At 33.2% G+C, this 22,880-nt stretch overlaps 5 protein-coding genes and 1 non-coding gene across 6 annotated transcripts; 5 read left to right on the top strand and 1 right to left on the bottom strand.

Moving 5' to 3' along the window:
- Window positions 1-129: 129 nt before the first annotated feature.
- On the bottom strand, window positions 130-975 carry Gar1 (Gar1 ribonucleoprotein). Its single transcript, XM_015939882.3, has one exon. The coding sequence runs from the start codon at window positions 868-870 to the stop codon at window positions 202-204; it is 669 nt and encodes a 222-aa protein (XP_015795368.1). The 5' UTR covers window positions 871-975; the 3' UTR covers window positions 130-201.
- A 199-nt stretch (window positions 976-1,174) lies between these two features.
- Window positions 1,175-2,730, top strand: LOC107371730 (fidgetin-like protein 1). The gene has a single exon (XM_015939881.3). The coding sequence runs from the start codon at window positions 1,175-1,177 to the stop codon at window positions 2,507-2,509; it is 1,335 nt and encodes a 444-aa protein (XP_015795367.1). The 3' UTR covers window positions 2,510-2,730.
- Window positions 2,731-2,936: 206 nt separating this feature from the next.
- Window positions 2,937-3,046, top strand: LOC112539991 (U6atac minor spliceosomal RNA). Its single transcript, XR_003084032.1, has one exon. It is a non-coding gene; the product is annotated as a U6atac minor spliceosomal RNA (small nuclear RNA).
- A 3,204-nt stretch (window positions 3,047-6,250) lies between these two features.
- On the top strand, window positions 6,251-7,530 carry LOC107371766 (uncharacterized). The gene is made up of 2 exons (XM_015939923.3): window positions 6,251-7,051; window positions 7,121-7,530. Exons 1-2 carry the CDS (start codon window positions 6,515-6,517, stop codon window positions 7,427-7,429), a joined length of 846 nt encoding a protein of 281 aa, XP_015795409.2. The 5' UTR covers window positions 6,251-6,514; the 3' UTR covers window positions 7,430-7,530.
- Window positions 7,531-7,609: 79 nt separating this feature from the next.
- On the top strand, window positions 7,610-8,038 carry LOC107370836 (H/ACA ribonucleoprotein complex subunit 1-like; the record flags this gene model as incomplete). Its single annotated transcript, XM_015938788.3, has 1 exon — window positions 7,610-8,038. A coding segment is annotated over one exon (414 nt), but the record flags the coding sequence as incomplete, so codon positions are not given.
- Window positions 8,039-10,172: 2,134 nt separating this feature from the next.
- LOC107371765 (uncharacterized) lies at window positions 10,173-11,533 on the top strand. The gene is made up of 2 exons (XM_015939922.3): window positions 10,173-10,752; window positions 10,845-11,533. The coding sequence occupies exons 1-2, from the start codon at window positions 10,201-10,203 to the stop codon at window positions 11,229-11,231; spliced, it is 939 nt and encodes a 312-aa protein (XP_015795408.2). The 5' UTR covers window positions 10,173-10,200; the 3' UTR covers window positions 11,232-11,533.
- Window positions 11,534-22,880: the final 11,347 nt, after the last annotated feature.

Here is a 22,880-nt window from a genome sequence, read left to right as displayed (position 1 = left end):
TTCCAACCTTTCCATAACCAAAGTTTTTTTGTAAAGATCGCTTTGATAGTGAACTAATTTGATATGTTTCTAATTCCATGTTATAGCTAAAATTGAAAAAAATTGATGAAATAATTTATTGAAACTAAATTACCAACGAAGACAGTTTAATGATTAAAGGTAGAAGAATTAATAGACTTTAATTGAAAAATGGAGTAACAATTAATAACGTCCACGACCACCTCCACCACCTCTGCCTCCGCCTCCGCCGCGACCGAAACCGCCACGACCGAAGCCTCCACGATTACCACCGCCTCCGCGGCCAAAGCCTCCTCCACCGCCGAAGCCTCCTCCGCCGCCACCGCGACCAAAGCCTCCACCACGGCCTCCTCTACCGAAACCGCCTCCACCGCGATCTCCTCCTCCTCGTCCACCACCAGACTTCTTCTTTTTTATCACCTTGTTGTCCACAGGTTTAGGTAAGAATCTTGAAAGTGGTAAAAGCTTGTTTGGGTCAATGAACACTTTCTGGTTAGTGGGAAATGAATTTGCTTTGAATTTGTCCGATAAAGATACTGATACGGAATAATCCTTGATGGGTCCAAATATTTCATCTACTTTACCAATCATCTCTTTGTTTTCAAGATAAACTGGAGCGTTAAAATATGGCACATCTTCGGAAGTTGCTTTAACTACCAATTGTGATTGACATGGATGAGTGTAAAATCCGAACTCTGTTACAGATTCTGGAGGTTCATTTGGGTCTTGTCGACCAAATCCACCTCTACCTCCGCCACGTCCTCCTCCGCGACCGAATCCTCCTCCACGTCCACGACCACCGCCGCTACCGCCGCCGCGGCCAAAACCACTTCCACCTCGTCCAAAACCCATTTACAAAATAATAAATTATGAAAAATAAACACTATTAAATTAAGAAAGTTTGATAGTAAACAAATATCACGTCAATGTGTAAAACATGTGATTTTCAAAAATCTTATTTCCTTTGCCCGTGAAGATGGCGCTGCTTTCTAAACTTTGAAACGAATAATTGCTATTTCAACATGAATTTATGTAAAAATAACGCTTTTTTGGAGGGTCAATTGAGTTTAATTTATCCTTTGTTCAATTGTTTTTGTTTTAGTTATTAATGTGACTTTGTTATTCCATTTGTTAAAATCATAATCATTGGATTTTAATGTCGGGATCACCTCTAATGGAAAAAAATAACTCGACCAATTTTTACACCGCTCGGCAAATGTTGCTGAAGAACCACAAGCAGAAAAAGAATTATGAAAACTGGTCTAGTCATCCCATATTCAAGAGAACAAATAAAAACAACAATAAACGACATCGAACAGATGAATCTGATGGTGAAGGTGATAATGAAGTTGAAGTAGTATCAAAAGATTCCGTCCGTGCTGATTTCTTAGCTAATAAGTTACCTGCTGTTGTTAAACCGTTTGTGCAGCCATGTAAAAAGGTCCAAAGCTCACAAAAAATTACCAGCTCCACTAGCTCTCAGAAAGCTAAAAAAAATGATGATGATAATGAAGGAGAAGTTTCAAAAGAGGTTGAGGAGATATTACAGCATCCAAAAGCGAAAAATTTGGATGCCAAAATTGTCGATCGAATACTCAACGAGATAATCGAAAGAACTGATGGTCAGGGCGTCGATTGGTCAGACATTGCAGGATTAAAATCTGCTAAAGAAAGTATCCGGGAAATCGTTATATTACCCATGCTGAAACCCCAGTTGTTCGTTGGTCTTCGCGCTCCATCTAAGGGAATTCTATTATTTGGTCCTCCTGGTACCGGTAAAACATTGATAGGGAAATGTATAGCAAGTCAATCGCGATCAACTTTCTTTTCTATTTCTGCATCATCTTTAACTTCCAAATGGATTGGGGAAGGTGAAAAAATGGTTAGAGCCTTATTTGCCATAGCCAGAATCAAGCAACCAGCAGTTATCTTCATTGATGAAATTGATTCACTTTTAACTCAACGAAATGACTCGGAACACGAATCTTCTCGTCGATTAAAGACTGAATTTTTAGTTCAATTTGATGGTCTTGCTACCGATCATGAAGAAAGGTTACTTGTGATTGGAGCCACTAATCGTCCCCATGAACTAGATGAAGCTGCAAGGCGGCGATTTAATGCAAGACTTTATATTCCACTTCCAAACAAGCAGGCTCGCTGTGATTTAATGAGAAGACTCATTGCTGCTGAAAAACATACTTTGAATGAAAGGGAACTAAATGAACTTTGCGAACAAACCAAAGGCTACTCTGGAGCTGATATTTGTTGTTTGTGTCGAGAAGCTGCCTATGGCCCGATTAGGCGAGTGATGCCTGATTTAGAAAAATATGAAACTAAAGAGTCTCTTCCACCCATTACTTACCAAGACTTTACTGCCGCACTGGACACAGTTAAGGCAACTGTTGCCCCATCTGATTTGACCAATTACATCGAATGGAATAAACAATTTGGACGTAAAAAAGATTATGCAGAGGATGGTGATGATGATTAGAATATTGTTTATAACTCCTATATATTTATATCTGTATTTAATTCGTCTGTATCGATTTGATAAAAAATTTATTGTATCCATAATTTCCATAATGTTGACAATCAGATCACAATCATCAATATAATAGTAAACTCGGAACCACAAGTTCAAACCAATCGAATTGTTTTTTCTCTAAAAAAGATATAAAACTGCAATAAAGCACTTTTAGCTACTATGAACAATCTTTTAAACAGCTATAACCAGATTTCCATGAAATTTCAATCAGAAAGAAAGAATCATTTTACTGAAATAAAGTCAATTATGCAAATTAATAATTTATTTTCGTCATAGTCTTATTAAGCAGATGAAATTATTCATAAAGACGTTTCTTTTAGATTCGCAAATATTTCCTCTATACATATTACGAGCAAAACAGTTTCACTAGATTGTGTTGTATGAAAGGAGAGATGTTTAGCACTCCCCTTGACAAGGACGGAACACACAAGACCTTTAGGAAGGCACTCTGCTTACTTCGCAGACCCTAAAGGCCACATTTTTTTCATCTAACTAATATCAATCAATTTCTAATCAAGAGATGAAACAGCAGTCATTTGTCACAACTTTATTTGAAGCCCAATAGATGGCACCTCGTAGATTGAAATGATATTGAGTTGCATTATTCTGGTAATCATGAAGAGCTTTTAGTTTGTTTGGTTTGTTTAATTTTCTTAAGATATACAAAAAAATAGACATGAACAAAAGAGACAGAAGTTAAAATCGAGCTAAATGGTTAAATCACTGAGCACAATGTCAGCTTTAATGCACAAGGGTGATAGTACTTTTGTCCTGATCTGATTGCCAAACATTGAGAACTTCGCTAATCTCGTCCATTTAAAATCCTCGAGATCAACATTTGGCGATAGTATCTTCATAAGAAAGTCGTAATCGGATATAAAAAAGGTTGTTAAAAATTGATTCTTGTGATTAACTTCGCCTCACACGTTAGATAAAGATAGATTGTGTGATTAGTTGAGGAAATGAAAAAGTATCGGAATCCCATTCAAATGATGAAAAAAAGGTGAAAAAAGTGAAAACCAATGGTTTCAAGTTAATTGATAATAAAATTGTTAAAAGTCACTATTATTACAATATAACGCAAAATTCATGGACTGAACTTGTTACTCTTTAGTTGCTTAAAATATTGTTTCAACAATCATTAGGGTTTTAATGATTTTACCTCTTCGGTGTTTTTCAAGTCCAAACGGAATCGACATTCGTAACTATTTCTCGACATTTTTACCTTTTAAAGCTCCCAAGAGGCCTAGACTCGAATGAGCATAAATTTTACGTTCTGTCCAGTTTCACCAATCTCTTAATCTTTTTATGACTTTGTTCGGATCTGCAAAAGGAACCGTTTAAAAAGGTTGACTATCTGCCTGGCTATCAGGCTCTAAATGCTTCTTTGGTTGATTCATTGAAAAATGTCTTTTTATTGTAATAACATCTTTACGAGTTTCAAGTTTAGTAAGGTTTAGCAGATTTTAAACCGAGTTGAGTCAAGAAAATTGTTTCATTTTTAAATACGATGACAGGTCATAAAGGTTTTCCAGAAAACTCTTCAAATTTCAATTCTCAACAGAAATGGTGAACTCTTAGGGACATAACAACTGAAACCATTTGGGTGATTTCGATCGGGAAAATTTTCTGATCGAAGGTTTTCATTGAAATCGCTTCGTTACTGCCTCTAATAATAATAAAAGGTGAAACAAGGTGTTGAACCGCCCAGTCTAAAAGTCCAGTTAAAAAGGAGATTGAATTGTCGCCTTCAACGACTCTTCAAACAGCGACAACACTAACGGCCACATCAACATCCTCATCGAACACTTTAGTGTCAGATGAATTTTCGGAGCACGATGAAAACGAGCAGAAAGTAGAGATAAAAGGTCAAAAGAAGCAGAGGAAGGCAAGAACAGCCTTTACAGATCACCAACTTCAGGTAAGTCTTTAATCTTTAATTGTTAAGCTGGAAAAATGAAAGTGAAATTAATGAAATTTGTTCTTATTTAGACATTGGCGAAGAGCTTCGAGCGCTCAAAGTATTTAAGTGTTTAAGAGAGGATGGACCTAGCCTCAAAGTTGAACTTAACTGATACGCAAGTAAAAACTTGGTATCAGAATCGACGAACCAAATGGAAGAGACAAACGGCCGTTGGCCTAGAGCTGTTAGCTGAGGCTGGAAATTATGGTGCCGTTAAAAGGATGTTGGAAACAAATCCAAATTGGATGAACCTAACAAGCATTATGCCTCAACAGACGATTCCTTTCCCTATTTATTATCGTCAGGCTTCCTTCATGTCTCCATATTTTTCACCACACTTCAACTAACGATATAAGCAATTCACTCTCGGGTGTTTAATTTTTTAAATAAATAACAATTAAAGTTATCAATAAAAGCGCTTTTTTTCAAATTGACAAAATGGAACAAAAATTGAAGACAAAACAGCTAGCGGGTGAAAAATCCCATGAAAATAAGGTTAAATATAAAAACTTGAAAAATTTGACAAAGATTGCTTTCTCTGATTTTTTCATGGGCTAGAATGAGTAGAGGTGGTGGAGGTGGTCGTGGACGTTATTAGTTGTTACTCCATTTTTCAATTAAAGTCTAATAATTCTTCTACCTTAAATCATTAAACTGTCTTCGTTGGTAATTTAGTTTCAATAAATTATTTCATCAATCTTTTTTAATTTTAGCTATAACATGGAATTAAAAACATATCAAATTAGTTCAATATCAATGCGATCTTCAGAAAAAAAACTTTGGTCATGGAAAGTGTCAGAAAGCAGAAGTTAAATAATTTAAAGATAGCAATTATTATGTGTTTTTAGTTTGTTTTATTTTGCTTAAGAGATAGAAAAAATAGAAATCGAAACTGAAGCACAAGAGACAGAAGTTTGAATTTATCATTCACCACTTAAAAAATGATGTTTCTAAAAAGAGCTAAATGGTTAATCTCAATTTTTACATTGTCTTGATTGGATACTCAAAGTCTGTAAGTCTTGCTAGTTACGCCTTGTGTCCGTGTAACTGGACTGTTATTAAAATTGTTAAAAGTGACTATTATTACAATGAAGTCAGTAGAAGTCAATGACACAATGTAACGAAAAATTCATGGACTGAACTTGTTTACTCTTTAGTTGCTTAAAATATTGTTTCAACAATCATTAGTGTTTTAATGGTTTCACCTTTACAGTGTTTTTCAAGTCCAAGCGGAATCGACATTCGTAACTATTTCTCGACATTTTTACTTTTTAAAGCTCCCAAGAGGCATCGACAATGAAATCGCTTCCAAATTTCAAATTTAAATTTCATTTTGTTCAGCTGTAGAAGCAGATTTTATTTTATTCAGTTTTTCACATTATTGATGGTTTTCATCGACAATTTGAGTTTTTAAATATGGATTTAATTTCTTGTATTCAGTGGAAAGATATTTACGATAATCTGATCGGAGGCTTCCACTTAACATAATTGCATCGTAAAAGCAAAGATTATCTTAAATCCCAAAGATGGCGATGCTGTTCTAAATCCAAGTGTTTGAGAGGTTTTTTACTCAACAGTGTAAATAGAGGTAAATCAATCCAAAGTTTACTGCCTCTAATAATAATAAAAGGCGGGATGAAGAGGAGGGAAACAAGGTGTTGACCCGCCTCTCTCTTTTTAGTTATACTTCAGGATCATTTTCAGTTTTGTTGTTAGTCTGAATTTTGCCATTCATTGAGACATTTTAAGTCAAGACCCAAGTCTTTAACTCTAAAACTTAATTGCAGAAGTTGTGCCTTTTTTCAAAAAAATTGCTCTTTAAAGCAAAAAAGATTTCAAATCGTTTCTTCAAATTCAAATCAAATCAAACTACAACATTCAAATTGCAAACATTTTTGCTACAATTTGTTTGTGTTTTCATCAACAATCAAGGATTAACATTATTTATCAACAAGTGAGATCATTGTTTTTGTAATGCAACTCAAAGGATGCCTGTAACTACATCATTTCCAGCTTTGATCAACTCGACAAAAAAACTAACAATGTCCTCTTCAAATGAATGTCCATTTAAAACACACTTTTCATCATCACCAACAACTCCACCAGCATTGTCATGGAACTCTTCAGTATCATCATCATCTTCTTCTTCTTCATCTTCATCGCCACCGATATTATTACCAGCTTCATCAACCTCACCACCATCAAATGTTGCCGGTCCCGTACTACCTCAGCCACAAGCAATACCAAATTTTTCATCAAACGTTTCTTCGTTTTTTATTAAAGACATTCTCAGTGGATTCCCACAACCACCTCATCACCTTTATCATCCACACGCTCACCATCAACTTCACTCTCACAATTCTCTTAACCAACATCACTATCAACTTCATCAAAGCCAATCAACCCTGGAATCTGATGAGGAAAATGAATTTTCAGATTTAGATGAAAACGAGCAAAAATTAGAGATAAAAGTTCAAAAGAAGCAAAGGAAGGCAAGAACAGCCTTTACAGATCACCAGCTTCAGGTAAGTCTTTAATCTTTTAATTCTAAGCTGGCAATAGTTAATTTAATGCAAATTTTCTTTTGTTTTTAGACTTTGGAGAAGAGTTTCGAGCGATCGAAATATTTAAGTGTCCAAGAAAGGATTGAATTGGCAGTTAAATTAAATTTAACTGATACGCAAGTCAAGACTTGGTACCAAAATAGAAGGACCAAATGGAAGAGACAAACGGCCGTTGGTCTAGAGTTGCTAGCCGAGGCTGGAAATTATGCTGCCGTTAAGCGAATGTTTGAAACGAATCCAAATTGGATGAACATTATGCCTCAACAAACGATACCTTTCGATGTGTTCTATCGCCAGGCAGCCTACATGCCTCCAAATTTTTCACCACATTTCAACTGAAAGCTTTCAACCAATTTTTAATTCACTCTCTTGTGTTTAATTTTTTAAATAAATAGCGATTGCAGCGTTACCAATAAAAGGACTGTTTTTTCAAATTGTAATTTACTATTTATTATTTATTATTAATTATTTTTGTCCTGATCTGATTGCGAACATTGAGAACTTGAGATCTGATTGAGATTTGGTCGACAAGACCCGAATGAACCTCCAGAATCTGTAACAGAGTTCGGATTTTACACTCATCCATGTCAATCACAATTGGTAGTTAAAGCAATTTCCGAAGATGTTCCATATTTTAACGCTCCAGTTTATCTTGAAAACAAAGAGATGATTGGCAAAGTAGATGAAATATTTGGACCCATCAAGGATTATTCCGTATCAGTATCTTTATCGGACAAATTCAAAGCAAATTCATTTCCCACTAACCAGAAAGTGTTCATTGACCCAAACAAGCTTTTACCACTTTCAAGATTCTTACCTAAACCTGTGGACAACAAGGTGATAAAAAAGAAGAAGTCTGGTGGTGGACGAGGAGGAGGAGATCGCGGTGGCGGCGGAGGCAGAGGTGATGGAGGTGGTCGTGGACGTTTTTAATTGTTACTCCATTTTTCCATTAAAGTCTATTAATTCTTCAACCTTAAATCATTAAACTGTCTTCGTTGGTAATTTAGTTTCATCAAATTATTTCATCATCTTTTTTAATTTTAGCTATAACATGGAATTAGAAACTTATCAAATTAGTTCACTATCAATGCGATCTTCAGAAAAAAAACTTTGGTCATGGAAAGTGTCAGTCTGACACTGTCAGAACAGAAAGCAGAAGTTAAATAATTTAAAGATAACAATTATTATGTGTTCTTAGTTTATTAATTTATTCTCAGTGACTTCCCTCATCCGCAGCATCTTCTCCATCCACACTCTCATCACCATCACTATCAACTTCGTCGCAGTCAATCAACCCTAGAATCCGATGATAAAAATGAATGACGAACCAAATGAGCCAATTTTTTATGCACTCTCGAGTGTTTAATTTTTTAAATAAATAACGAGTTAGTTATCAATATAAGCGCTGTTTTTCAAATTTCATAATTTATTCAAGATAATTATTTAAGAGGTTGATGATGTTGAAGATGAGTTGAAGATGGACTGATGAAAAATCGTAAAAATGTTAACAAAAAGAATGATGATGTTTGGTGTGTGAATGCGCCAAAAAGCAAAAGGTTAGGTTAGGTTACGGCAATAAAGTAATTAGCTGATTGCGGTTAATTTTTGGTTCTAAGTTTAAACAGAAATCGTTTTTTATTGCTTGTCTCTCGGGAGCTTTAAAAGGTAAAGATATACAGGTAAAGCAAAGGTAAAGGATAGAAGATAGAAGATAAGAAAGGAAGAGAGAGAAAGACAGAAAAGAGTTGAAATGCCGATTTCGCCTGAACTTGAAAACAAAAGATGATTTACACAAAAAAAGGTAAATCATGTTAAACTTGAATGACACTGGACAAGACATTAATACCTGTGTTGCAAAAGTTAACCCGTTCCCTTGATGAGCCTTTTTCTCGGCCAAAAGGATTACATCGCTAAAGTCAAATAAACATTTTAAAATTAATTAATCTCAATTGAGAGTCAATCTTAATTGTGATTTATCCTTGTATACAACAATCAATGGAAAGGCAATCATCGATTGATAAAATTAGCAAAAACAAAGAAGCACTGAACACACAACAACTTCACCAAAACACTCTGCAAAACCTAAGGCCACATCTTTCGATGAAATACATCAATATAATGAAACTAATTAATAATCGAGTGATAAAATTATAGCAATTATTTCTCAACCCATTTGTATACCAATAGATGGCACCCCGTCCATTGAAATTATATTTTGATTTGAATGATTTTCTCATGAACCTGAACTCCTCATAAGCTCAAACGAACCTCAAATTGTCAGTCAAATCATGCCCATCATTTGCCCTTACAATTTCTTTTAGAACCTTTTCCGTTTTGACGAAAATGAAAGTAAAGTCTTTTTGCACTGAGCAGGAAACAATCAATTGACATCGAAAAGACTATCGTCAGATCAAGAAATAAGCATAACTATAGTAACCAATTATTCTGAATCATGAATAGCAAAATTATACACTTTTCATCTGATTGTAAATTTGGCCAATTAAGATTTTTAAAGAAGCCAGCAATTATCATTTGAAATTGGTGGTTTAATTTGTTTCATTTGAGAGGCAAGAAGCTAACACGATGTGATTAGTGGTAAAATCGATACACTGTTTGCTGCATCTAATAATAATAAAAGGTGGGATTGGAAGAGATGAAGAGGAGGGTTGAAGGTGTTGATGCAATGTTGATCCGCCTATTCAAGTCTCTTTTTTAGTTGCCTCAAAATGATTTCCAGTTATTTGTTTGACAGTCGCTATTTTGTGTGTATTTGCAACTTCTATGTTCATTTAGACAATCTTAGCTCTTAAGCTTAAAGTCAGTTGTTGTCTAACAGTTGAGTCTTTTTTTGAAGAAAAAAAATTGCTCTTTAAAGCAAAAAAGATTTCGAATCGTATCTTTAAATTCAAATCAAAATACAACATTAAAATTGCGAAAATTTGCAAAAATTTGGGCTTCTATTTGTTTGTGTGTTTGATCAACTATCAAGGATTAACATTATTTATCAACAGATTGACAAGTGAGATAACTGTCATTGTAATGCAACTCAAAGGATGACTGTAACTGTATCATTTTCAAATTTGATCAACTCGTCAAGAAAACTAACAATGTCCTCTTCAAATAAAAGTCCAGTTAAAAAGGAGATTGAATTGTCGCCTTCAACGACTCCGCCAACAGCGACAACACTAACGGCCACATCAACATCCTCATCGAACACTTTAGTGTCATCATCATCTTCATCCTCGTCTTCATCTTCATCGCCACCAGTGACAGTATCAGTTATGCCTCAGTCACCAGAGATACCAACTTCATCTTCATCAACCTCACCGCCATCCAATGGCGCAGCAACAGTGCAACCACAGCCACCAGCAATACCCAATTTATCTTCTTCAAACGTTTCTTCGTTTTTTATTAAAGACATTCTCAGTGGCTTTCCTCATCCGCCTCATCCTCTTCTCCATCCACACCCTCACCATCCACTTCACCATCACCATCAACTACACCAACATCACTATCAACTTCATCAAAACCAATCAACTCTAGAATCTGATGAGGAAAATGAATTTTCGGATTACGATGAAAATGAGCAGAAAGTAGAGATAAAAGTTCAAAAAAAGCAGAGGAAGGCAAGAACAGCCTTTACAGATCACCAGCTTCAGGTAAGTCTTTAACCCTTTACTGTTTACTCCTTCAATCTCAACTCTACGATGGAAATAGTGAAGATAATGATAATTTATGTCTCCGTTTTTAGACTTTGGAGAAAAGTTTCGAGCGCTCAAAATATTTAAGTGTCCAGGATCGTATGGAGTTAGCAGCAAAATTAAATTTGAGTGACACTCAAGTGAAAACTTGGTATCAAAATCGACGGACCAAATGGAAGAGACAAACGGCCGTTGGCCTAGAGCTCCTAGCTGAGGCTGGAAATTATGCGGCCGTTAAGCGAATGTTTGAGACCAATCCGAATTGGATGAACCGAATAACAAGCATTTTGCCACAACAAACGATTCCTTTCGACATTTACTATCGTCAGGCAGCTTTCATTCCCCCAACCATCTATCCCAACCTGTTCACATCTCCCCATCAAGCCCAATCATTTTCACCCTCATCCTCATCAGGTGATCCACCAAAAGGCAACTGAAACCTAACCAATTTGTGATCATAATCCACTCTCCAATGTTATATTGACAAAAAAAACAAAATATTGATATACATATAAAAGAGAGTGTTAGTTATCAAAAAAAGTGTCGTTTCTTTTTCCTTCAAATTGTTTACAATCTGCGGTTCTTTAAGGCATTTACTTGAGAGTTGTGATGTTGGATGAAGATGGGTTTCAAGAAAATTGTAAAAATGTTAACAAAAAGAATGATGATGTTTGGTGTGTGTGTGTGTGTGAATAAGCCAAAAGCAAAAGGTTACGGCAATAAAGTAATTAGTAGTTAATGATTGCGGTTAATTTTTGGTTACAAGTTTAACCAGAAATCGTTTTTTATTGCTTGTCTCTTGGGAGCTTTAAAAGGTAAGATATACAGGTAAAGCAAAGGTAAAAGATAGAAGATAAGAAAGGAAGAGAGAGAAAGATAGAAAAGAGTTGAAATGCCGATTTCGCCTGAACTTGAAAACAAAAGATGATTTACACAAAAAAAAGGTAAATCATGTTAAACTTGAATGACACTGGACAAGACATTGATACCTGTGTTGCAAAAGTTAACCCGTTCCCTTGATGAGCCTTTTTCTCGGCCAAAAGGATTACATCGCTAAAGTCAAATAAACATTTTAAAATTAATTAATCTCCTTTCAAATGCAATTAGTTTAACCTTTATCTTACCTATCTTTCCGAGTCAATCTTAATTGTGATTTATCCTCTTATTCAATAATCAATGGGAAGACAATTATCGATTGAGTTACTGGAAGAAGAAAAAAAAACATTTTCCTTTCATTGATTAGGTTAATTAAAGTAAATTAAGTTGATGAGAAAGTGAAAAATGAAATTAATCAATAGTTAATTGGTATAAGAAAAGGTCTCTCCATCAATATTGCCATTAATTAAAAATTAAATTACATTTAATTGTTATTGCCATTTCAAGTTAAAATTGGATTACAATTGATTCTCGATACTTGATCAAGAACCATAATTAAATGTTGACAATAAAAGTTAAATTACACTCTTTAATTATTAATATCATAATTTGGATAAATAATTAATCAAAAGTTGAATCCAACATTTCATGAGTTCACCTCATTGAAATTGCCTATCAATCGTAATAATTATGAAAAGTTTCAAATTAACAGCAATTTTTAAACGAATGGTAAACAATTAAAGTTGTTACCATTGTTGAGGTAAATGGAAATGAATGGAAACCATTTCAATACAATCAAGGTAGAGATACAAATTAAGGTGAATCGCGAACAATTGCCTTCAACAATTAACCATATCGAGAGACGAGAAGTAAATAAAGTTGAAGTGAACAAAATTTGTTTGAACAAGTGCTCTTAACTACACAGCAATTTATTATAACCATGATTATCATTATTATTCAATTTTATCCTCATTTATTTTCATCACCTCACAGTTTATTGTATAATGATCCTAAAGGCTAAACACGAAAAAAAGCTTGAATTGAAAAAAAAGGAAAGAAATGAACAAAAGAAGAAAACTTTTTAAACAATAATTTTCATTGTTCATTGAAACAAATATAAATAATGGAAGACGCGATTTATCAGAATAACAAAGTCACTCTTTTTGTGTTAACAGTGACAATTGCTGTGTCAAAAATTCATGAATTAAAATGAAAAAAAAACATTGTCAATGTGTTGGGTTGGAGTTGCTTTTTTGTGGCTTTTGGGTTCAATTGTTTGACTTGGAATTAACTTGGACTCTTTTTTTCTCGGCATAAATTAACGATTATTTAGTCCTCAAGTGTTGATCATCTCAAGGGCCGAGGGTTGAGGAAGGCGGTTGCATTTACATTCATCTTGGCGTAAAATGAATCTTGTCAATATTAGCTAATATTAACTTTTAATCATTATTGTTAAATTGTTTGCTTCTTGCTTTGCAAGTTAATTGTGTTCATTTTTTACTATTAATTTTGTTTCTCTCCCTTTTCATCTTTTCATCAATCTTTGATCATCTTAAAGTCGTTAATGTGCATTTCCTGCAACTCTTGATTCATCATCAACATTTATTGTTAATCATTTTGTAACTAAACTTAACAATTTAATTTCTTTTGTTGTTGTCAGTCTTTTTCTTGGAGTAAAAATTGTTAAACTCAAAATGAATGCGAAAATGGTTTTTTAAGGCAAAAGATTTGGGAATCACCAAGCGTTTACAGAGTTTCCGTTTAAAAATGAATTAAATTAAGATGAAGTGAATTGATGATGATGATGATGAGTAGGTAATATGATGGGTTAGTGAAGGAAAGGAGTAAATTGTGAGTTAAAAAGAGCGACTGACAATAGACGGAAATTAAAATGGCTAAAGATTTACATTGTATTGCTGTTGTGTGGTTAAAGTTGACTATTGTTCAGTTGATGATGACGATGATGATGTTGGTAAATTTAAAGTTGCAAAAAAAGTTAGAGAAAAGGCAAAGATTGTTTCAACGAGACAAAAGGCCAACGGGATACTTGTATGTGCATTGATCAGTTTAAAGGGCGAATTAGTAATTTTTACCAATTCTTTTGTTTGCTGTGTTCAACTTTTGATTTATCATGAAACAATCTTTTTTCTCTTCTTCTCTAGATGATAATGTATTGATGACATGCTCAAGTAGTAGCAACAGTAGAAAGTAATTTGTATCATTTCAAGTTCAAGTTTAAAGGCTATTACAAAGTGAGAGAAGACGAAAACTCATCATTTCTTTTCTCGCTTCTCCGCGTTTCCTATTAAAGGTAATACAAATTGGGTCGATTGTTGGAGGAAGAAGAAGAAGAAAAAAGCTAAGCTTGAAAATGGAAAGAAAATGATTAATTTAGAAGAGAATGGAAAAAGTAGCGAAAATTGTGTTAATTTTTAAACAGATTACGCCTTCTCTATTAGAAGGTAAATTCAACTCTTTGCTTTGCTTCTTCCTTCTTCTTCTTCACCATCGATCCATCTTCATCAAGAAAAGTCATGAGAGTGTTAGGCTAATTTACTAAATTAATGTAAAATCCTATTAATATTGTTGATCATCTCAACCCTTAAACTACAATTTGAAGGTTTTCGAGATAAAAAAATGAATTCTTTATATTGTTGGAGAAAAACAGAAGAAACAATTTTCTTTTGTCTTTTTTTTCTACTTTAATAACTTTTCCTCTAACAACAGGGTGGTCATCAATTAGTCATGGAGGGCAATAACAATCGACATGAGGCTTGTTAACGTCGTGGTTAACCTCAATTAGCTTCTGGTTAATATTACTTTCACCTGAACTTTCCTTTTTCTTCGTCTTGCAGTCATTCTATAGGTTTGCCTCGTTTTTTTTTGTGTTCCTTGCCTTCAACTTGTTTCCATAAACTTTTCTGAAATAGTCTGAAATATTCATCAATCCTGGCAATAACTATCAACATTGAAAGATATTGTTGGAGATAAATTGTCAATGAGCTGAAAAGGTTTGTGAAAGATTAAGATGATTGGTATAATTTATAACCAGAATAGTTGGACAAAGGTATTTAGCAAAAGTTCAAGAATCGCTCTTATAGGCTGGTAAAAAAAAAGTATTCAGCCAAAAGGGTTTAGGCAAAAGTCGGTAAAGCAATAAAGTTTTACGTCCTTTGGACAAGAATGTTCGGCAAATGTTTCCTTTTGTTTTCACTTTGGTTTTGCGCTTGGTGATATCATCGACCAACAAAATGTCCCTCACAGTTATTCATTCATTTCATTGGCCATCAGTCGGCTAAAAATTAGCTCAATTGATTAGTGTTGCTCTTTCAACGATCCTTTCCAGATAAAGCAAACTTTTCACCGACAATGATTGACAATTATTGTAATTGTTATTTGGCCACAAAAAAATTAACACAAATGATTGCAATGAAAAAGTAATTAAAGTTTCAACTTTAAACTAATTTCAATAAAAGATTTAATTTGAGCAATTTGGTTCAATTTAAATTTCATCTTGCAGGAAGAACTCAAGTAAACTTTAATGACGATTAATATCAGGTTATCGTTTATTTTTTGGCTGTTGATTCAAAATAACAGGTTGAAACTGTTGGGTGAACGAAATATTTTTCAACTTTACCTGTCGATTTAATGTAGATTATTAATCATTGATGGCGACCAACTTGTGAAATTGATTTCTTCTGATGAACCAAGAAAATGAGTTATCCTGTCATCATTTTTTTCTCTTCTTCTTCTTCTTCTTCCACCTGATGATATTAAAACCCTGAACATGGAGCAACATGCCTTTTCTCACCCTTGTGTGAATCTTATCTGTTATGGATGACTGATTCATTATAATTGATTCCACTCATGATACAACTATCAATTCATGACATTTTTTAAGCATATAATTATTATAGAATGGAAAAAAAGTGTTGGTCACTTTTTTACATGAAAAGAGTTTCAAGATTAAACAACTTGCAACATTAATCGTTTTCAATCAAATACTTTTTTTTCCTCGAAAAGGTAACTTGATTATAACGTATAAAAATAACATTTTTCAAGTGATGAGAATAAATTTATAGCCAGTCAATCATAAAGAATATTTTGTTTTGGAAAATTCAGATTATCCTTTTTTCGCTTCTTCTTCTTCTTCACCTTTCCATGTTTCCATTTTGATTCTTGGATTCTTGAGTTGTCCATTAATGTGCAAATACAATGATGAAGATTGTCATGAATATTGTTTGCTCTTTTGGTGTAAATCAAAATGATATAATGTAATGGCTAATGATTAATGTGCTTTTGGTTTTCTCTATAAAAACGAAATTCTGTTTTCCCTTCTAATCGAACCTATTTGGACATTAATGCCTTTCTACATTAAAATGGTAATTTTATCGGGTTAACTTGGGCTCAAAGGAGTTGATAATTATCATCATTGAGATGACAATATTTACTTGACATTTCAATCTCCATTCAACTTCTGTGCCTTGTGAACATTAGTTGATCCAATTTATACTGATTATCCCATGAGATGTTACTCTTGTCCTCCTTTTTCCTTCCAATAATAATCATCTCTTCTCATTAATTTACGCATTAAATTATCTGTTTATTGCCTCGTAATTGGTTCCAAAGTAAAGGAATCGCTTCAGCAATTCCGTTGCCCGTGTAAATCCACTTTTTCCTCCAATTATTCAATTCCATTTCAACTTTATTCTTGCTTTTTGGGTTGATCAAAATTCATGAGAAATTTTACGCTCAACCAGATGAAATGTGTTTACAAGTTGAAAAATATACAATTAATGATCAACACATTTACAGAATCGAAATCGAAAGACGAAAAAATAAAAAAATAGAAAAATTTTGATTCTTTTTAAACGATGTAAATGTTTGTCTTTTTCAGCCCACAATTGACCAAAGTACCGAAAAGACAAAGCTTCAGATTTATTTCAAACTTAATCGAAAGACGAAAAAATGGAAAATAGAGAAGTTTGGACTTTTTTAACGATGAAAATGTTTGGTCGATAGTACGATGCTACAAAAAGGTGAAACGCTAATCGACACCCGAAGATTCAAAAGATGAAAAATCGAAAAATTAGTTTTCTTTCCAAAACGATGCAAATGTTCGTCTTGCTTTATCACACAATTGACCAAAGTACTAAAAGGACAAAGCGCTCATCATCAGATTTACCAAATTTCAACCTGAATCGAGAGACGAAAAATGGAAAAATTATTTTTCTGCTCAAAATGATGAAAATGTTTTCCTTGGTTTTTGCCCCTTGAACGACGAAAGAAGCAAAAAGACAAAACGATTCGATGTTGCGTGCAGTTTAAACATTGATACAAGATTGACCTTGTTGAACATGAAGTTCACGCAATAACAATAATGATAATAATTGGCACTTTTGTTGTTACTCTTCTTAAAAGAGTGAACCCAAAAATTGACCAAATTTTCTTGTAATCATTTATGTTTGGCTAAAAATTGGCCAAAACAATTTACTGATTGTACTTGAGCCTAATTGAGAAAGGCAAATATAAATGATGTATAATGATATTATATTACGGGCTGAAGAGGGATCGTGAAGAGGTGGCAAAAGGCATTGGGTTGGTTAAGTAAAGAAGTTAAAAAAAAAGCTTCTGTAGTTACGCGCAAATGATAAGTTTAAAAAAATGTAAAGAGTATCACTTTTTTTGATAATCATTATTATGTATCATCAATGAACCTTTTTATTATCACAAGGCAGACAAAGTAAAATGTAGTTTTTCTTGGTGAGATTGATTTAAACATAATCTGGATCGCATGATGATGGCGTGTTTCCGTGAGATTCTGTTTGGTGTAACTCATCATGAGATCTAACAACCAGTAATTGGCTTTATTTGCCCAACAACAAGCCAACACACACACAAGCAAAATAATGGGCAGAATCATTGTGAGGTGCAAATGACCTTAATTTGGGATCATCCTTAATATCACTTTCTTCAACTCCCATTTTCTTCACAGTTGGTTTTATCTCATCAAAAAGCTGAAGAAGAAGAGAGAAAAAAAAGTTTCATTCCAACAGGTAACGAATAATGTAGAACCGCAAATTAGGTGTAATTTAAAGTTTAACTCGTGAGCCGTTGAACAAGCCGTGAGAATGTTTACGCAAATTTAGTTGAGGTTGTTTTCAATAATCATGATAATGATGATAATTATGAGGAAAACGATTATTATCATGAGATTCACTACTAGGTAAGTAGGAAGCAATTGACAGATAGTCGGTTGCTTCAGGCTAAATCAAAAACTATTCATTCCATTCATTATATTCTGGCAAATTTCAACAATTGGAAATTAATTTTTTCTACTTTTTTCTCTGTCAAATTTTCATTTCAATTTAATCATGAAAATTGTTTGAGGTTAAGAATAAACAAATTAACTAGAAAGTTGTTCACTTTTCAACCAATTAACTCTTGATCATGAAGATGAACAATTTTTTTTCTCTTCTTTTCATAACAAGTAATTATTCAGTTTGGTGAAAGTCGAATGGAAAGGGAAAGACATTTTTCCAAGTTGCTTTTTTTACCATGGAAAAGCAAAAGAATACTTTTAATCGAATCTGGGCGGAGAAAAGTTGATATGATAATGTGTTACAAAAGTTTACTGGGAGTGAATTTCAGATGACATGGGAGGAAACTTATCGATTTTAAATCATGCAACACTTTTTGCTTACATTTATCACTCTGGATATGAATAGTTGATTGGATGAAAAGGCAAAAGGTAATTTGCATTTGTTGATTTGAACAATCATTACCGTAACTTCATGAAAACAGTTCGATTATTGTTGAAAGGTGAAGAAGAAAGAAAATGATTTTTACTCGAAGACGAAAGGAAAAAAAGCGATTAAATGTAAATTATTAAGTCATTATCATGATCATTGATGAATCAAACTGAAAAATAATGAAACCAAGAAGAAGAAGAAGAAAAATGAAAAGTAAAAAAGTGACTTTGTTTTATTGAAAATAACAAGACAATTTAAAGGTAAATCATCAATTATGAAATTACCTTTTCCATTATAATTGGCTTTTATTATTCGTAAAATGATTCGTGATTAACCACAAATTTACTTGATACTTGAAATGCTGTTTACCGTGAGAAATTAGCTCAACTTGTATTCATTAGCTTTGAATAGTTTATCAAAGTTGAAGGGAAACGTTGAAAAGAGTTACAAAGTAAAGGCTCGAGGTTAGTAAATCAATTGATATCAATAATGTAAACGCTTTCATTTGCAGTTAACAACATTGAATTAGGATGAGTTTCCATCGTGAACGTGACAATCAAGTAAAGTGTTTCACCTTTAATGGCACTTAATCTGTTAACAGGCAACAATCAGTGTAAAAGAAACGATAAATTGATGCAAAATCCAATGGAATATATTGATGTGCTTTTATTCATTTTTCGGCTTTTCATTATCAATTGAACAGCTAATCGAAATTCGGCCTTTTAAGTTCTCAACTGTTCAATAGCAATTATTAATGAAATCATAATCTGATTCGTAACTTGAGGTTAATGCAAATCAACTTTCCAAATGTTTGTTCATCTTGTTTTTGCATTTTTATTCATTCTGTTTGTCAAGTCAAGTCATGCAAAGTTTTAATCATTTAGCACAATCAATTGAGTTGCTAAGTTAATTGGTTAACTGAATCACACCTGAATTCAACTTTTAATTTCTTCTTCCTCTTCTTCCTATTTCTATTCCTGGACTTTCACTTGACTGTTTGATAATTGCTTTTCAATATTTAAAAGTGCGATTCAAGTTAATCCAAAGTCAACACTAAAGTATATTTAGATTGAAGGAAAATAAACATTTAGTTGACATTGGTTTTGTGACATTTACTCAATAAAAATTGAACAATTGATTCAACTATTTAATTTTAAGATAAATCTTTGCTTATAAAAGTCATTATTTATTTCATTTAAATGCTTCTCCTTCCTTTCAACCCAACCTTTTTATCCTTTATTAATTGTTTCATTCATGATTTTCCATTATTAAGCATGATTGATGATTTGATAAAAAATAAACTACGATTAGCTTAATAGTAATTTTTTGCTCCTGTCTATTTATCTATGTAAATATTTTAACAATAAAAGTATAAGCTAATTGAAAGTTGAATGGTGGGAGGAGGTGAGGGTGGTTAAACTTTTACATTTCAATTGAGTTTACTCTTGTTTTTTCAATGTTCATTCACTTCACCTTTAAATTTGTTTCCACAAACATCGTTTACTCTTCATTCAATAACAATCAAATATTTATTTCCATTGATTTTTCACATTTGTAGCAATGTGCAAACTCAATATGAAAGTGTGCAACTTGAATCAAAACTTTCAAAATTCAATTTGTAATTTGGTCGAAACAGCGAAAGCAAAGTAGCAAAGGCCGGAACAGAGAATGTCTAGACAAAAAAGCTCAAAATCGATTCACTTTTTTTAACAGTTTTTACTTTTTCTGGCATTTTGCTTTCGCTGTTGTGTCTTTCTCGGTTTTCAGTGCAAATCTGTGCTTTTGCAGAAATCTCTTGAAGAATTGAGAAGCCCCGAGTTTCGCTCTGAAAACTCGAGCTTTCATCAATGAGTTTCGGGTAAAATGAATTTTAGCTCTTAGTCTCAAGTTTCAACAATTGCAGTTTACCAAACTTGCTTGACCACTGGATCATTTGTCCAAAACAAACAAAAACTTAGTAAATTAAAGGTAAGCTCAGGTTCTGTTAGCAGGCTTTAGTTTTCAAAGTGTCTTTAATAGCATTAGAAACGATTAAAAGCATTCAGAGACTGGAAATTGAACGATTTTTTAAAGAGTATAACCTCATCTCGCCACTAAAGACAACCTTTTTAAGACTATAGACGGGTTCAACTCACTTTCAACCAAAACTCAGATCCATATTTGACTCATTTGTTTGGACATTCTTCTCGCCATTCAGAAAGAAGCGAAAATCGTATTGTGTCTCAATTCGGTTGGAATATTGTCAATTTTGTTCAGGCAAGTTCATGAAAATTTTTACTATTGCTATCGACTAAGCAAGAAATGCAAACTCTGGTCAAGTCAAAGAGATTTCAAGTGACTAAAAAGATTTGGCTTAAAAGCTTTACTGGCGAACTAACAACGAACCTTTTAAAAGATTTGGTTTCATCTAATTAGAGATTTAGCCATTTAATCAACAATTATATCGCTCAATGTAAACTGAATCAATTGAATTTGAAAATGTAAAAGGCGGCGGAAAGGAGATTAAAGCCAATAACAAGCGTGTTAACACATTGAAAGTGTACTTGAGAGTATCAAGTAAAAATGTAAACTTTGATGATGATTAGTTAAGTGAGCAAAATTGCTTCTGTTGACTGTTATTGAAGCAAGGTAAAGAGTGTCTCTGGGCGCGTGTCAGTGAACATTATCATCAGCGATCAAGCAACCTCTAGATTAAAGTAGTAACTCAGGATGAAACCAAAGGACCATTTTGATTATGTTTACTGTATCAAAAACTTTAATCCATGAAGAGAAACTCTTTCATGTAAACATTTCTGTCAATCTTTGGCAAGAGAAGAGGGAAAAAAAGATTAGAGTTGAATGAAGCTATTAAGAAGGCTTATTAGATGAAGGTTTTTCCCTTTTTTTTGATACACTTAAAAGTGATCCATTGATGTGGTCTTGCATCCAATTTAACTGCCTTCTGGGACTGGGACTCAGTCTATTTTTAAAAAGCAACATTCAATATGTTCACTTCTCGTTCAGTTATATCATCATCTTATTGTATTATTGGTTGACCCTAGGCTCAAGGACTGTACAAGGTTCCGCTAATGTGAATCTAAATGGCTAACTGATCAAAGGCCATTTAAGTAACATTGAGAAGTGATGAGAAGAAAAGAAAGTGAAATGCAAGATAATATTGTTGTTGATGATGTTGATGATGATAAGTGATCTTTCTTGCCACTTTGGAAACATTGTTACCATAATAGTGTATTGACAGTCGCAGTCAACACTTTAGTGTGTTGCCGAGCATCAAAATAAGCAGCAAATCCTCTTAACATCTTTCATAATCTATTAACAATAATAGAAGCAATTTTTAAGTCTCAATAACTCCCACTTTTTCCTCCTTTTTTCATCATCATTTCTTCCCTTTCCTTCATCTTCATAAGGTTTTGTATTATGAAACTGAAAACCAAAAAGTGACTTATCAAACATGATCAAATGATTATGATGATGATGATGATGATGATCAGATTATACATGAAAATAACAGTGAACAATAAAAATGTGTCAAATAAGCTTTTAACAATTACTTTTCCATTGTTAACCACTAATCACAGGGTCAATCATTTATTATACCACTAAAAATAATCACAAATCAACTGTTATTTTGTGGAGCATCGCTTTGAAACATTGACATCTTTATTGCTCTTTTAAACCCTCAAAGGAGTTAAACAAACACATCAACATTGACTGTTAATTGCGCCTTCTTTTTTGTTTTAAACATTTTTCACTCAGAGATGTTTCAGTTTCAATCAATTTATCCATTGCTTTTTAATGATTAAGAAATGAAATAAACCTTTACTTTGATTTCAAGCCAATATCATTTGGACATGAAAGTTAAGTGAAAAATCAAGTGTTAAGGAAATGTGATTGATGACAGTCTTTCATGATCTCAGGCAATCAAACTATGATTGATGCTACTTTTCGGGTAAAAATTGATTCTTTTCATCTGAAAAAAAAGAAACTTTCCAATTGTCTAAAGATAAAAGCCAATTGTACAAGTAAAACATTGTGATTAACATGATATTGAACAGTAATTTCATTGCAAAATCAATATCAAAATCAGCATTCTTCTTTTCCAATAAATTCAGATAATCAGGTAAAAGGCAAACTTTAAACATGAAAACCTTTGAACAGAGAAAAAGTTTTTCTCTTTTTTTGGATTGTAAATGAAGAGTAACCACAAGATTTGCTTCAACTTTGGACTTCTTTTTGCTCATCTTGAGATTCATTCTGAACTTGCCTTGAGCACTCCTCAACAGAATAGTTGATTAAATGGTTGCGTGTTTGTATAAAGTTGAGGGATGAGCCAACAAATCGCAACAGGTTGAAGGAAGAATGGCGAAAGGGCGAAACTAGATGAACAAGATGAATCTCAATTAAAGTGAAATGAGTTTCAATTGGAAAATGTGTTTGAAAGTATCATTTAAAAACTCA

The sequence above is a fragment of the Tetranychus urticae genome, chromosome 3 (genome assembly GCF_039701765.1).
Source record: "Tetranychus urticae isolate SD_2017Ah chromosome 3, NJAU_TeUrti_SD_1.0, whole genome shotgun sequence".
Taxonomy (NCBI): domain Eukaryota; kingdom Metazoa; phylum Arthropoda; class Arachnida; order Trombidiformes; family Tetranychidae; genus Tetranychus; species Tetranychus urticae.
This window is presented reverse-complemented; position numbering and strand designations above follow the sequence as displayed.

Bases quoted from the DNA above. Each gene is read 5' to 3' on its own strand.
- Gar1 (XM_015939882.3), bottom strand. From the start codon at position 870: ATGGGTTTTGGACGAGGTGGAAGTGGTTTTGGCCGCGGCGGCGGTAGC.
- LOC107371730 (XM_015939881.3), top strand. From the start codon at position 1,175: ATGTCGGGATCACCTCTAATGGAAAAAAATAACTCGACCAATTTTTAC.
- LOC107371766 (XM_015939923.3), top strand. From the start codon at position 6,515: ATGCCTGTAACTACATCATTTCCAGCTTTGATCAACTCGACAAAAAAA. The intron at 7,052-7,120 runs GTAAGTCTTTAA...TTTTGTTTTTAG, and splicing joins TTACAGATCACCAGCTTCAG to ACTTTGGAGAAGAGTTTCGA.
- LOC107371765 (XM_015939922.3), top strand. From the start codon at position 10,201: ATGTCCTCTTCAAATAAAAGTCCAGTTAAAAAGGAGATTGAATTGTCG. The intron at 10,753-10,844 runs GTAAGTCTTTAA...CTCCGTTTTTAG, and splicing joins TTACAGATCACCAGCTTCAG to ACTTTGGAGAAAAGTTTCGA.